Raw genomic sequence first — 15783 nt, 5'->3', positions numbered from 1 at the left:
GCCCGGACCTGCTGGAAGTATATGAGAGTATGCTCCTGGCTGGCAGCATGTCAGAATCCATGAGGAAAGGCATCATCACCCTCATTTACAAGCGGAAGGGGGAGAGGGCAGAAATCAGAAATTGGCGGCCCATCTCACTGCTTAATGTTGACGACAAGATTCTGTCCAAAGTCATAGCCAGTCGAGTCAAGTCTGCTCTGGAGTTGGTGATCCACCCCAATCAGACCTGTACTGTACCCGGCAGGAAGATCTCTGATAGTCTCGCGCTACTCAGGAATACAATCGCCTACGTACGGGACAGGAGGGTGGACACCTGCCTCACCAGCCTGGACCAGGAGAAGGCTTTTGACAGGATATGGCACACCTACATGATGGACATGCTTTCCAAAATGGGGCTTGGGGAGGGAATCTGCAATTGGATCCAACTGCTCTACACAAACATCAGTAGCGCTGTCTCAATCAACAGGTGGGAATCAGAAAGTTTCCCGATCAAATCTGGAGTCAGACAGGGCTGTCCTCTCTCCCCAGTCTTGTTTGTTTGCTGTATTGAACCCTTTGCTGAGTCTATTAGGAAGGATGCGAGCATAAGAGGGGTGACAATCCCAGGCAGCGGAGGCACTCAGGTTAAAACCTCCCTGTACATGGATGACGTCGCCATCTTCTGCTCGGATCCGCTGTCCGTGCGCAGACTGATGAGCATCTGCGACCAGTTCGAACTGGCCTCGGGAGCCAAAGTTAACCACGGCAAGAGCGCGGCCATGTTCTTTGGGAACTGGGCTGACCGATCCTTTGTCCCCTTCACCGTCAGGTCAGATGACCTGAAGGTGCTGGGGATATGGTTCGGAAGGGCCGGGGCGTGCACCAAAACCTGGGAGGAGCGAGTAGCCAAGGTACAACAAAAGTTCAGCACGTGGGGGCAGCGATCTCTCTCCATTGTGGGTAAGAACCTGGTCATCAGGTGCGAGGCGCTCACGTTGTTGCTGTACGTGGCGCAGGTCTGGCCCATACCCCACTCCTGCGCTGTGGCAGTCACCCGAGCCATTTTCCGCTTCATCTGGGGATCTAAAATGGACCGGGTCTGGAGGGACACGATGTTCAAATCTCTGGACAAGGGTAGGAAAAATGTACCCAACGTGGCCCTCATCCTGATGACCACCTTCGTGTGCGGCTGCATCAAGCTGTGTGTAGACCTCCAGAACACAAACTCCAAGTGTCACTACGTGCTGAGGTTCTATTTGTCCCCGGTGTTGCGAAGGATGGGCCTGGTCACATTGCCGCGGAACGCTCCATGCAGTTGGGCCGTGCCGTACCACCTATCCTTCGTGGAGCAGTTTCTGCGGGAAAACACCTTTGACCACCGGTCCATCAGGCAGTGGTCTGCACGGAATGTCCTCAAGGACCTACGGGTAAAGGAGACGGTGGATCCTGTCGGATGGTTCCCCGAGCAGACCGTCAAAGTCATTTGGCGGAATGCCTCATCACCAGAACTTTCAAACAAGCACCAAGACGTAGCTTGGCTGGTGGTGAGAAGGGCCCTCCCCGTCAGATCCTTCATGCACACCCGAAGTCTCGCCCCCTCCGCACAATGCCCCCGCGGTGACTGTGTTGGGGAAGAGACGGTTGCCCACCTCCTCCTGGAATGTGTCTTCGCAAAGCAGGTGTGGAAAGAGATGAAGTGGTTTTTGTCGAGGTTCATCCCAAGCAGCTCTGTAACACAGGAGTCTGTGCTCTACGGGCTGTTCCCAGGGACGCACACCGAGACAAACATCAACTACTGCGGGAGGACTATCAATTCGGTGAAAGACGCCCTTTGGTTTGCCCGAAACTTGCTGGTCTTCCAGCGCAAAGAGTTGTCCACCACCGAATGTTGCAGACTGGCACATTCCAAGGTCCAGGACTACGTGCTGAGGGACGCACTAAAGCTTGGGGCAGCCGCAGCAAAGGCTCAATGGGGAAAGCCCACAGTGTAAGGTCCCCTCACCAAGCTGAACTGAGTTGCTGGATCCATGGGAAACCCCTCGAACTGTATCGGAGAAATTTTGTGTGCTGTAAATGTAAAAATGTATATGGCATGACAATGAAATGGAAGAGTTGTGAGGCAACTCTTGAATGTATAGAAGGAAACTGATCACCTTTGCACTGTTTGTATTTTTTGACTTGATGCTGTTTGAAACTGTTTGGCAATGTAATTTTTACAGATTTTTATGAATAAAGTATATTTTGGAAATTAAAAAAAAAAATGTTCTGAGGGATTTGGGTATACTTGAACAAGGAACACAAAGTTAGCTTACAGGTACAGCAAGCAATTAGGAAGGCAAAATAGCATGTTGCAAGGGAATTGGATTACAAGAATAAAGAAATCTTGCTACAATTGTTTCAGGCCTTGATGAGAGTACTGTGCACAGTTTTGGGGCTGGATTTTCAAATCGGGATCAGGAACCTGACACTTGGATAATTTCCAGGTTCCGACCCTGCACCGCAACTGTGTCGTGCTCACACTATCTTTAAATGTAAATGCCCTAATTGGGCTGGAGGCGAGCTCAGCGCCCAATTGGTGGCGCTGAGTGTAACCAAGAGGCTGCAGAGCGTGAGCGGCAAAGGCAGATAGCAGCCGCCATGGGACCTGCCACTGCCTTGCAGAGAGCAGGCAGCACCTCCGAGGGCCAACAGCCTCAACAAGCACAAAAGTGGCCAAATGGAAGGTAAAGAGCACAATCTGGTGCAAGAACCCCAGCACCCGAAATTTTCAGTATCAATTTTTTAAAAAAGCCTTAACCTCTCCGCTTTCAACCCGACAGCTGTGCACTGACGTGCACCAAACTATTCTGGTTCAGCAATCTCGCATTTGAAAATTACCTTCTCGACACCCCCACCCCGGCCCATTAACCAGCTCCTCAAGGACCTTAATCGGCTGTTAATTGGAGGTGAGTGGGTTCCCTGTTTCTCTCCCCGTCTCTCCCCACCTCGGTTTCTGGAGGCAGCAGGATCCAGTGCCGCCTTCCGGGAATGCGATTTTTCAAATCATACCCACATCCCTTCCGGACCCCACTGGCAATGGAAAATCCCGACCTTGGCCTCCATATCTAAGGAAGGATATGCTCACCTTTGGGCTGGTACAGCCAAGGTTTACTGGATTGTTTTCTGGGATGAGGTGGAGTAAATTGGGCCTATACTCTACAGTTTAGAAGAATAAGCAGTGACCTCATTGAAACATACAAGATTCTGAAGGAACTTGACCAGGTAGACATTGAGAGGTTTCTTCTCCTGGCTGGGGAATGTAGAACACTGGCACAGTCTCGGGATGAAGGGCTGATCATTTAGGACTGAGTTGAGGAGAATTTTCTTCCCTCAATGGGTTGTGAACCTTTGGAATTCTCTTCCCTAGAGGGCAGTGGAAGATACATCATTAAATATATTTAATGCTGAGATAGAGAGATTTTTGGTCTCTCGGAATTGAGGAATATGGGGAACAGGCGGGAAAATGTAGTTGAGGTGGATGATCAGGCATGATTATATTGAATGGTGCAGCAGGTTTGAGGGGCCGTATGGTCTACTCCTGCTCCTATTTCTGATCTTCTTGACCAGCCGGAAGTGTTTTTCCGCTCTTTCTATTTGTACATATGGACTGATCTGCTGTGTGTTTCCAGCATTTTCTATCTTTGAAATCCATAGCCCTTTTTGGACTAGCAACTAAAATTTATGCATCTCCACTATATGTATTGTCAGAATATTTAGGTCCAAAAGAAACTGTTCTCTACTGAAAAAGGTTTTTAATCCAGTTTATATTTTCTCTTTTCATTCATTCTTGGGATGTATCGCTGACAAGCCTAGTATTTATTGCCTATCCCAAATTACCCTTGAGAAGGTGGTGGTGAGCTTCCTTCTTGAATTGCTGCAGTCCATGTGGTGTAGGTACACCCACAGTGCTTTAGGGAAAGAGTTCCAGGTTTTTGACCCAATGACAGTGAAGGAACGGCAATGTAGTTCCAAGTCAGGATGGTGAGTGACTCAGGAACTTGTAGGTGGTGGTGTTCCCATGCATCTGCTGCCCTTGTCCTTCTTGTTGGTAGAGGTTATGGGTTTGGAAGGAGCCATGGCAACTTACTGCAGTGCACCTTGTAAATGTCACACACTGCTGCCACTGTGTGCTAGTAGTAGAGGAACTGTATGTTTAAGGTGGTGGTTGGGGTGCCGATTAAGCAGGTTGCTTTGTCCTGGATGGTGTCAGGCTTCTTGAGTGTTGTTGGAGCTGTATCCATCCAGGCTAGTGGAGAGCATTCATCACACGCCTGACTTGTGCCTTGTAGATGCTAGATAGGCTTTGGGGAGTCAGGAGGTGAATTATTCCCTGCAGAATTCCCAGCATCTGACCCGCTGTTGTAGCCACAGTATTTATATGGGTGATCTAGTTAAATTTCTGGTTAATGGTAGTTCAGCAATAGTAATGCCGTTGAATGTCGAGGAGATGGGTAGATTCTCTATTGTTGGAGATGGTCATTGCCTGGCACTTGTGTGGCATGAATGTTACTTGTTATCAGCCCAAGGCTAAGTTGTCCAGGTCTTGCTGCATGCCGGAATGGACTACTTCAGTATCTGAGGGGTTGTGAATGGTACTGAAAACTGTGCAATTGTCAGCACATCTGACCTTATGTTGCAAGGAAGGTCATTGATAAAGCAGCTGAAGATTTTTGTATCTGCACAACGGGTTTTCTTCCTGTTCCTGAAGGTTTCAGTATTACTCATTTTTAAAAAAATGAAATCCGGACCCTTCCCTGCTGCATGATGCAAGCACTAATTGAAAAAGATAATTTTGATGCTGTGATTCTCCTGCACTCAGCTGTGACTAAATTGGTCGCGTTCTCATCTCCTGAGCCACAAGGTTGTTGGTTCAAGTCGCACTCCAGCACTTGAGCACAATAATCCAGTCTGGCACTCCAGTGCAGTATCCTGGGAGTGCTGCACTGACAGAGATGCCTTATTTCAGATGAGATGTTAAACTGATGCTCTGTCTGCCCCCTCAGGTAGATGTAAAAGATTCCATGGTACTGTTTTGAAGGGCAGGAAAATTATCCCCAGTGTCCTAGCCAATATTTATCCCTCAACCAACATCACAAAAACAGATTATCTGGTCATTATCACATTACTGTTAGTGGGAGTTTGCTGCCTGCAAATTAGCTGCCATATTTTCTGTATTATAACCATAACTACACTTCAAAAAGTACTTCATTGGCTATAAAAGCCTCTTACTGGCCGACTGTCACTTACAGGACGACCAGCGGGTTGGCAGAGGGACGTGGAAGCTCAATGCGACACTGCTGACCCCAGAGAACGTTGAGGAACTCAAAAGGGATTACAAAGGTTGGAGGACCATGAAACCCCTCTTTGAGTCTCCAGTTCACTGGTGGGAAGCGATAAAGGAGAACATCAAGAGGTTCTTCATCCACAAAGGTGTTCAGAAGGCGAGAGAGAGACAGAGGGAACTGTCCCGACTCCAGAAAATTATGCAAAATCTACTCCGGTTGCAGTCAATGGGGGTCGAGGTCAAGGAGGACCTCCAAGAGGTGAAGAGCCAGCAGGCCTCGCTCTTTGCCAAGGAGGCCTCCAAGATCATCTTCCGGTCCAGAGTCCGCTCCATCGAGCAGGATGAGACGTGCTCGTGTTACTTCTTCCAAAAGGTACACAGAGAGAGCTCTGTTATCAGCAGCCTGAAGGAAGAAGATGGCTCGGTAACGTCTTCGCAGTCCGACATACTAAGGATCAGCAAATCCTTTTATGCTGGGCTGTATGACGCGAAGCCCACAGACAGCAGAGCCTCCCAGTCCTTCCTGTCATCTATCACAGAGGTCTTAGATGACAGCAGGAGGGAGGGACTGGACAAGCCGCTAACTCTGGACGAGCTGACAAAGGCCGTCGAGTCTTTCGAGGCGAGTAAAACTCCCGGGAGCGACGGCTTACCGGTCGAGTTGTACTCGGCCCTGTGGGACTGGGTCGGCCCGGACCTGCTGGAAGTATACGAGAGTATGCTCCTGGCCGGTAGCATGTCAGAATCCATGAGAAAAGGCATCATCACCCTCATTTACAAGCAGAAGGGGGAGAGGGTAGAAATCAGAAATTGGCGGCCAATCTCACTGCTTAATGTTGATTACAAGATTCTGTCCAAAGTCATAGCCAGTCGAGTCAAGTCTGCTCTGGAGCTGGTGATTCACCCCGATCAGACCTGTACTGTACCCGGCAGGAAGATCTCTGATAGCCTCGCGCTACTCAGGGATACGATCGCCTACGTACGGGACAGGAGGGTGGACACCTGCCTCATCAGCCTGGACCAGGAGAAGGCTTTTGACAGGATATCGCACACCTACATGATGGACGTGCTTTCCAAAATGGGGTTTGGGGAGGGAATCTGCAATTGGATCCAACTGCTCTACACAAACATCAGTAGCGCTGTCTCAATCAACGGGTGGGAATCTGAAAGTTTCCCGATCAAATCTGGAGTCAGACAGGGCTGTCCTCTTTCCCCGGTCTTGTTTGTTTGCTGTATTGAACCCTTTGCTGAGTCTATTAGGAAGGATGCGAGCATAAGAGGGGTGACAATCCCAGGCAGCGGAGGCACTCAGGTCAAAACCTCCCTGTACATGGATGACGTCGCCGTCTTCTGCTCGGATCCGCTGTCCGTGCGCAGACTGATGAGCATCTGCGACCAGTTCGAACTGGCCTCGGGAGCCAGAGTTAACCACGGCAAGAGCGAGGCCAGTTTCTTTGGCAACTGGGCTGACCGATCCTTTGTCCCCTTCACCGTCAGGTCAGATTACCTGAAGGTGCTGGGGATATGGTTCGGAAGTGCCGGGGCGTGCACCAAAACATGGGAGGAGCGAGTAGCCAAGGTACGACAAAAGTTGGGCATGTGGGGGCAGCGATCTCTCTCCATTGTGGGTAAGAACCTGGTCATCAGGTGCGAGGCGCTCATGTCGTTGCTCTACGTGGCGCAGGTCTGGCCCATACCCCACTCCTGCGCCGTGGCAGTCACCCGAGCCATTTTCCGCTTCGTCTGGGGATCTAAAATGGACCGGGTCCGGAGGGACACGATGTTCAAATCTCTGGACATGGGCGGGAAAAATTTACCCAACGTGGCCCTCATCCTGATGACCACCTTCGTGTGCGGCTGCATCAAGCTATGTGTAGATCCCCAGTACGCAAACTCCAAGTGTCACTACGTGCTGAGGTTCTATCTGTCCCCGGGGTTGCGAAGGATGGGCCTGGTCACATTGCCGCGGAACGCTCCGTGCAGTTGGGACGTGCCGTACCACCTATCCTTCGTGGAGCAGTTTCTGCGGAAAAACACCTTTGACTACCGGTCCATCAGGCAGTGGTCTGCACGGAATGTCCTCAAGGCCCTACGGGAAAAGGAAACGGTGGATCCTGTCGGATGGTTCCCCGAGCAGACCGTCAAAGTCATTTGGCGGAATGCCTCATCACCAGAACTTTCAAACAAGCACCAAGACGTAGCTTGGCTGGTGGTGAGAAGGGCCCTCCCCGTCAGATCCTTCATGCACACCCGAAGTCTCGCCCCCTCCGCACAGTGCCCCCGCGTTGGCTGTGGTGGGGAAGAGACGGTCGCCCACCTCCTCCTGGAATGTGCCTTTGCAAAGCAGGTGTGGAAAGAGATGCAGTGGTTTTTGTCAAGGTTCATCCCAAGCAGCTCTGTAACACAGGAGTCTGTGCTCTACGGGCTGTTCCCAGGGACGCACACCGAGACAAACATCAACTGCTGCTGGAGGACTATCAATTCGGTGAAAGACGCCCTTTGGTCTGCCCGAAACTTGCTGGTCTTCCAGCGCAAAGAGTTGTCCACCACCGAATGTTGCAGACTGGCACATTCCAAGGTCCAGGACTACGTGCTGAGGGACGCACTAAAGCTTGGGGCAGCCGCAGCAAAGGCTCAATGGGGAAAGACCACAGTGTAAGGTTCCCCCACCAAGCTAGACTGAGGGGCTGGATCCATGGGAAACCCCTCGAACTGTATTGTTAATATTCTGAATTGCTGTAAATGTAAAACTGTAATTGACATGACAATTGAGAAACGGAAGGGTTGGGAAGAAACTCATGACAGTATTGAAGGAAACTGATCTCCCTTGCAATGTTTGTATTTTTTGGTGCTGTTTGGAAACTGTTTGGCAATGTAATTTTTACAGATTTTTATGAATAAAGTATATTTTGGAAATAAAAAAAAAAAATTGGCTATAAAAGGGCTTTGGGAATTCCAGTAGTCATGAAATGCACATTATAAATGCTAGTCCTTTTTTCTTTTCTCACTCCTCAGAGGGTAAAAATTTATGTCTTCTCATCTGCTCTTTTTAACTTGAAGGAAATTGACTTCATCTTATGTGACCACTACTTGAATGCTACATGCCTTGGAAAATCCCACTGCATTTTAAGATATGGTCCATTGTTTGTTCTTCTATGCTGTAACAATAACCTTCATCCTTACTGTGCCTCCTCAGAGTGCAAGCGGAGATGGAACGACTGGGAAAGCAGCCAGAAGAGCTGATAATACTGATGGTAAAAAACTCAGCAAGTCCCAGCAGCTGAAGCAAGTCTTTAAAGAATACGGAGCTGTGGGAGTTGTATTTCACACTGGAATATCACTGACCTCACTTGGAATGTTTTATCTGGCTGTTTCAAGGTGAGTCTTGCAAAGGATCCATTTTTAAATGGGATGAGTGCTGGAAATGCCCCATGTGACTACAATGTGTTTGTTTCTACCCCTCCCCTCCCCTCCCCTCCCCTCCCCATTTTCCTGGATTTGCTGTGAGGCAGTTACATGCATATCAGACACCAAATGATACCATCATTCTGATGAAAGGTCACAGATCGGAAATGTTAACTTTGCTTCTCTCTCCACAGATACTGCCAGATCTTTCCAGTACTTTTTGTTTTTATTTCATCACTCAAGTAACCACTCTTCATGTATAAGTCCTGATAGGCTGGCTATTTAAATGTGGAGGGCAGCATCTGATCCTGTCCTCACCTGATGTCTAAGTAACAGGAGGCACTAGATAGGTAATCAGGAGACTTCAATTGTAACCCCCAGCTGAGTTTAGCTAATTTAGCATGGGTGATTGTTATCTATTGTAACACGAGCTACTAACAGCATCCTGCCTCTGTTTAAAACGCACACACACAAAGAAAAGCCAGAAGCTGTCTGTGGAATAGTTATCTTCACTGATAGACGGTTGCAAGCCCCAACTCAACAGGATCCCTTTTGCAAGGCTGGACAAGCAGATGAGTTTGAATCTCTGAAGTCTGTCACTGTTGTAATATACAGTGAACATCTCAATAGCATTGATCACTAGAAGCACATTTGTACGAACATATCATGATTTCCTGATGATTGTATAAAGATAGAGCAGAGAAAAATGTTGTATGCGTTGGAACCTGTTGAAATTTCATGTTAGCTCATGATCTAGGCTGGTGCTTTATCACAGCTTTATTACAACACAGGAGGAGGCCATTCAGCCCATTGTGTCTGCACTAGCTCTCTGAATGACCAATTCACCCAGTGCCATTCCACCGCCTCCTCCTCATAACCCTGCAGTTAGGTAACAGTCTAATTCCCTTTTGAGTGCCTCGATTGAACGTGCCTGCACCACATTTATGGGGACACTCATCATTGTCAAAGATGTTTTTCACAAGATTTTAAATTGAAGCCCCAGTCTGGCTGTTCAGCTGTACAGCAAAGTTCACACAGCACTGTTTGAAGAACCGAGTTCTCCAAGTGTTTGACCAATGTTCTTCCCTGTGCCAACATCATCAAAAGCAGGGACTAACAGGTTATTCACCCAATTTATAGTGTTTGTGGTACCTTGTGTGTAAGTTAGTTGCTGAGTTTCCTTACAGAACACGGATTTCAAAATTAACTCATTGATTGTGACGATTACATATAGAATTCCCCAACAGCACTATGGGTGTATTTACACCTGATGGACTATAGCATTTGAAGAAGGCAGCTTACCATCACCTTTGAGGGGCAATTGGGCATGGGCAATAAATGCTGGCCTTGCCAGTGATGCCCATATCCCATGAACAAACAAAACATATAGAATTACATAAAATACACAGCACAAACAGGCCATTCGGCCCAACTAGTCTATGCCAACACTTATGCTTTACTCGAGCCTCCTCCCATCCTTCTTCATCTATCAGCAGAGACATGAAAAGGCTCTATATAAATAGAAGTACATGTTCTTTCAAAGTTTTAGTACTTCATCATTGATTTCCTGTAATATAAACTTAGCAACGTTCTATATGTTTTAAAGCAGCACAGGTTTGAAAATAGCTGCAAAAATCTACTCTATTAAAAGGGTTGATTTGAATTGGAGCAAACATGTTCCTGTTGCAAGGAATCCAAGGAATGTGTATATATTGTGCAAATCTATATTACATGTTGCTTATTTTTCCATTCAGACTTAAAATTTTCTTCCTGTTGCTGTGCTTCTGTGAGTGCTGTTTCCCTGAGAAGACAGCCCAAGACTGTTGTGTATATTTTCAGAGGGGCAGGACAATAAATGTCCTTTCTCATCCTACCATAATGATGCATTCTTTTCCTTGTTCAAGCTGCAGCAGTATGAAATTCTCTTCCTCTGCTATTGTGCATTCTGTATCTTACAGCTCCGTTCTTTTCAGAGCAGTTAATTTATTGCATTAAATACTGTTTGCTTTATCATTTTGGCATCTGCCCCAGGAACATTTTAACATTAATTTAGTCATAGAATTATATAACACAAACAGGCCCTTCAGCCCACCGTGGTCACGCTGGCCATCAAGCCTATCTATTCTAATCCCATTTTCTAGCACTTGGCCCATAGCCTTGTATGCTATGGCATTTCAAATGCCCATCTACATACTTAAATGTTGAGGGTTCCTGCCTGTACCACCCCTTCAGGCAGTGTGTTCCAGATTCCAACCACCCTCTGGGTGAAATTTTATTTCCTCAAATCCCCTCTAAACCTCCTGCTCCTTACCTTAAATCTGTGCCCCATGGTTATTGACATCTCTGCTAAGGGAAAATGTTTCTTCCAATCTATGCCTCTCATAATTTTGTGCACCTCAATCAGATCCCCCCTCAACCGTCTCTGCTCTAAGGAAAACAACCATAGCCTATCAAGTCTCTCTTCATAGCTGAAATGCTGCAGCCCAGGCAACATCCTGGTGAATCTCCTCTGCACCCTCTCCAGTGCAATCATATCCTTCCTATAGTGCGGTGACCAGAACTGTATCCAGTACTCCAGCTGTGACCTAACTAGCATTTTATACAGCTCCATCATAACCTCCCTGCTGTTATATTCTATGCCTTGGCCAATAAAGGCAAGTATCCCGTATGCCTTCAGTGATCCATGGACAACTACACCAAGATCCCTCTGTAATTCCTATGGATCTACCATCCATTATATATTCCCTTGCCTTGTTAGTCCTCCCAAAACCTCACACTTCTCAGCATTAAATTCCATTTGCCACTGCCCTGCCCTGCCCATCTTACCAGCCCATCTCTATCTTCCTGTAATCTAAGGCTTTCCTCCTCACGATTTACACCACCACCAATTTTCATGGCCACCTCATCATACCTCCTATATTCATATCTAAATCATTAGTGTACACTACAAACAGCAAGGGTCCCAGCATCGATCCCTGCGGTACACCACTGGTCGCAGTCTTCCACTCCTGCCACTAAGCCAATTTTGGATCCAATATGCCAAATTTGTTTATATCTTCTACTTCACCATGACTTGCTGTTTTGCTGCGAATTCTGAATTAGTGACCAAAAAATAAGACAACCTTCTTTATCTGCTTGGGGCTCGTTCTTTCTCGCCTCTATTCTACACATTGTTTCTGAGGTTTTGGGGTAGTCTGCTGCCAGGCCCTGTTTAGGGTACTGCTTGGAAACCAGTTGCTCAGTGCATACAGAAGAATGACTGAGAGGTGGATCTCTCTACTTTGTGATGAAACTTCTCACCACTGGTTAGTGTAGGTGAAAGATTATAAGAAGCCCAAACCTATGACCAAGTGCCTCTTGTGGTATGGAACTCCTCCACACTGTAGCATTACTTCGAAGTCTGTGCTGTGGCAGAAACCTTGGTGAGTTGCTGCAGAACAGCTTGTAAATAGTACAGACTGTTACAGTGCATCGGTGGTGAATAGGATGTCAGTCAAGCAGACTGCTTTGTCCTGGATGGTGTCAAGCTTTTTATTTTTGAGTGTTTGAGCTGCATGCACCAGGCAAGTAAGGAGTATGCCTGGCAGATGGTGGATCATCTTCGAGGAATCAGGAGGTGAGTTACTCACAGCAGAATTCCTAGCCTCTGACCTGCTCCTGTCGATGGATATGGGGTAAGCCATTTAGGATTGCGATGAGGAGAGATTTATTCACCTAGAGTGGTGAACTTGTGGAATTCTCTACCACGGAAAGCAGTTGAGGCCAAATCATTAAATATATTTAAAGAATTAGATATAGTTCTTAGGACTAATGGGATCAAGGGATATGGGGAGAAAGTGGGAACAGGTTACTGAGTTTGGATGAGTAGCAGAGCAGGCTTGAAGGGCCCAATGGCCTACTCCTGTTTTTTTCCCCCTATATGGCTGCTACAGTTAACTTTCTGGTCACTGGTGAACCCTAGAATGTTGATAGTGAGAGAATTTAGCAATGGTAATGCTCTTCAACATCAAGTTCCAAGATGGTTAGATTCTCTCTTGTTGGAGATGGTCATTGCCTGGCATTTGTATGGTACAAGTGTTACTTGCCATTTAGTCAGCCCAAGTCTGAACGTCATCCAGGTCTTGCTGCATACGGGCACGGAATGCTTCAGTAACTGAGGTGTGAATAGTACTGAACATTGCAATCAGCAGCGAACATCCCCACTTGACCTTATGATACAAGAAAGATCATTGATGAAGCTAGTTGGGCTTAGGACACGACCCTGAGGAACTCCTGCAGGAACATCCTGGGGCTGAAACGATTGACTGCCAACCATCTTCCTTTGTGCTAAGTACAATTCCTGCCAGTGTAGAGTTTCCTCCTCCTGCAATTCCCATTAACTTAAATTTACTAGGGCTCCCTGATGCTACAGTCAAATGTTGCCTTGATGTCAAGATTCTCAACCTCACTATCAATGTTTTTAGGTTCTGGGGGTGGAAGGAGGGTTTTTAAAACAAAAAGGAAAAGCAACCTGCACAGCTTCAAAAGAAATCTTCACATAGGGGATTTCTGCTTAGATCTTTAGCCACATGTTCTGACTTAGCAAAATGCATTCAGATTTGATAATGGAAATCCCAGGAACAATTTATTACATAATACTACTGCATTCCTACTTGGAACAATTATTGTTGTTAGCTCAGTATTCAACTGTTGACCATGTTTCTTGGCTGCACTGTAGAAAAGCATGCTGCTTCCTTTTAAAAAGGAGGGTTTGTCAGGTATGAATCTCCACCCCCATCCTATTTCCCGCTGCTCCCTTAAGTTTTGCCTGCATGACTGTGGACGTTCCAGTCTTTTCACTAACTGTGTTAAAGGGCAGCTATATAACCTACCAACAATTCTAATCTGAACTAGCTGCCAAGAGTTGCACAAACCACGAATCTTTTGCCTGCACTGCAGTAAAGTGCGTTTCTGAAATTGAGAAGCCTGGGGTAGGGGGCCAAGCCTGATGGTGCAGGCTACCACCAAGATCTTGGCAGCACACTTAAGTGGGCAGCAGGGGGCAGTAATTTTAACTTTGCCAGTGAGCATTTGACTTTTTTGGACAGCCCATTTTATACTCTGCTCAAAAAAGAAAATCAGGTAGGGTGGAGGAAAGGGTAGCCAATTTTAAAACTTATTACTCTAATTTGAACTGAAGGTGCCATTAAACATTGATTATGGCTGTCTCCATATCACAGTACATTTTTGCATGGTATGTACATCTAAATCAGAGCACATGGAGACCATTTGACACAGTGTGCCTGTGCCAGCTCTTCGAATGAGCTATCCAATTTAAAAAAGGTATACCAAATAACAGATTACATGATCACAGTACAAAACAAAACTTAGGTATAAATGTGTGAAATACTGTTTTTATCTCTGGTGTTTAGTATAATAAACCTGAACACTTCCCCTTAATAAGGGATGTGGTATCGCTCATTTCTGTGCTTTTCTCATGCCGGTTTTCAGCTCTTGTATCTTTCCAGCTGGATTCATGTTACTTTCATTTCTTTATTTCTTCTGCAGCTGGGCCAAAAATAAATTGGTTACAAATCATCCTTATTTAAAAAGTCAAACTAAGTTTTGGAATCTCACTCAGAGGGCCACATGATAGACCATATAGGAAATGATTATCACACTGAAAACGAGGAACATTTGCTAAAGTTGGACCAAAGGAACAGCACAGGGGTAGAGTTGAAAGAGTTTTGTTATGTCTGACCTGGAATTAATGCTGACACTGGGTGATTGAACCAAGAAAACTTTCAATGACTTACCTCCAGTACAAAACAGCAAAAAAGGCTGTGAAAATAAGCCAATATGCACTCGAATACTGGAATACTTATTAGAAGTGGCAGGATATTCAGCAGGGAACCACCACAGGTAAAAATTGAAATGAGTGGCCCTACTGCATACTCACTAAGCAGTTTTGTTGGTCTCCAATTTCACAGACTAGCCACAGATGTTTTACATTACTTGGCAAGATCAACAGTTTTTTAAAAAATCCTTTAAGAAAAGCAAACCTGTTACTGGCTTCTTGAATTCCGTGTATGTGTTGGCACCAGTTAATATCTAGTTATGTACATCAAGTTAAAGAGTCCTTTATATAGCATTTTAAATTGGTTTCAGTGGGGACAGCAACAGTGATAATGTTGCTGGACAAGTAAGCCAAAGGCGTGGACTAATGCTACAGCGACACTAGTTCAAATCCGACCAAGGGAGCGGGGGGAATTTAATTCAATTAAAAAAAATCTGGAATGAAAAGCTAATCTCAGCAATGGTGACCATGAAACTATTGATTTGTCATTAAAAACCCCATCTGGTTCAATAATGTCCTTCAGGGAAGGAAATCTGCCATTCTTACCTGGTCTGGCTGACCCTTCACTACCCTCAAATGGCCAAGCAAGCAAGCCATTCAGCTGCAGCAAACCACTGCAGAAAAACAGCGCTGTGGGCGTACATATACCACATGGACTAGAGGTTCAAGAATGTGGCTTTCCACACCCTTCAAGGGCAATAAATACAGGCCTTGGCAATAAATTAAAAATCCTGATGAATTTGTGGCTGTAAAATAAAGTGGTTCACCTCTGAAATATCCAGTATGTTGAATTGTTGGTTGAATTAAAAATTGGTACCTTTACATCAGAAGTTATTTAATTTTTTCAATGCCACAGTTTGAAAGGATCCAAGTTCACTTCAGCTGATTACAGAAATTCACACTGTGCATTGAGCCATACTGTGGTAAAGGGGCCACGATTGAATGAGGAGCTATTTTGAAGCAGAGGGAATTCAAAGGCCAGTTGTCCCAGACTGTTCCTATCTTTAGCATCCAGTTAAATTAACCAGTGCAGTACTGAAGGAGTACTGCACTAGCAGAGGTACCACCTTTCAGATGGGATATTAAACGGAGGGCCCTGTCTGCCCTCAGGTGGCTGTAAAAGATCCCAGGGCCCTATTTAAAGAGCAGGGAAATTCTCCCTGGTGCCCTGGACAATATTTATCCCTCAACCAACGTCACTAAGATTTATTTCATTGCTGTTGGAGGTCACTTGCTAGTC

The 15783-nt window shown here is 46.2% G+C and overlaps 1 protein-coding gene across 1 annotated transcript in view; it reads left to right on the top strand.

Annotated features, from left to right (window-relative positions):
- fam210b (family with sequence similarity 210 member B) overlaps positions 1-15783 on the top strand; it is a 78428-nt gene that overhangs the window by 55629 nt on the left and 7016 nt on the right. The window contains exon 2 of the mRNA XM_068048140.1: positions 8499-8680. Coding sequence (XP_067904241.1) covers positions 8499-8680 — 182 coding nt within the window. The remainder of the gene's footprint in view (positions 1-8498; positions 8681-15783) is intronic.

Source organism: Heterodontus francisci, chromosome 16, assembly GCF_036365525.1.
Source record: "Heterodontus francisci isolate sHetFra1 chromosome 16, sHetFra1.hap1, whole genome shotgun sequence".
Lineage (NCBI taxonomy): Eukaryota > Metazoa > Chordata > Chondrichthyes > Heterodontiformes > Heterodontidae > Heterodontus > Heterodontus francisci.
This window is presented reverse-complemented; position numbering and strand designations above follow the sequence as displayed.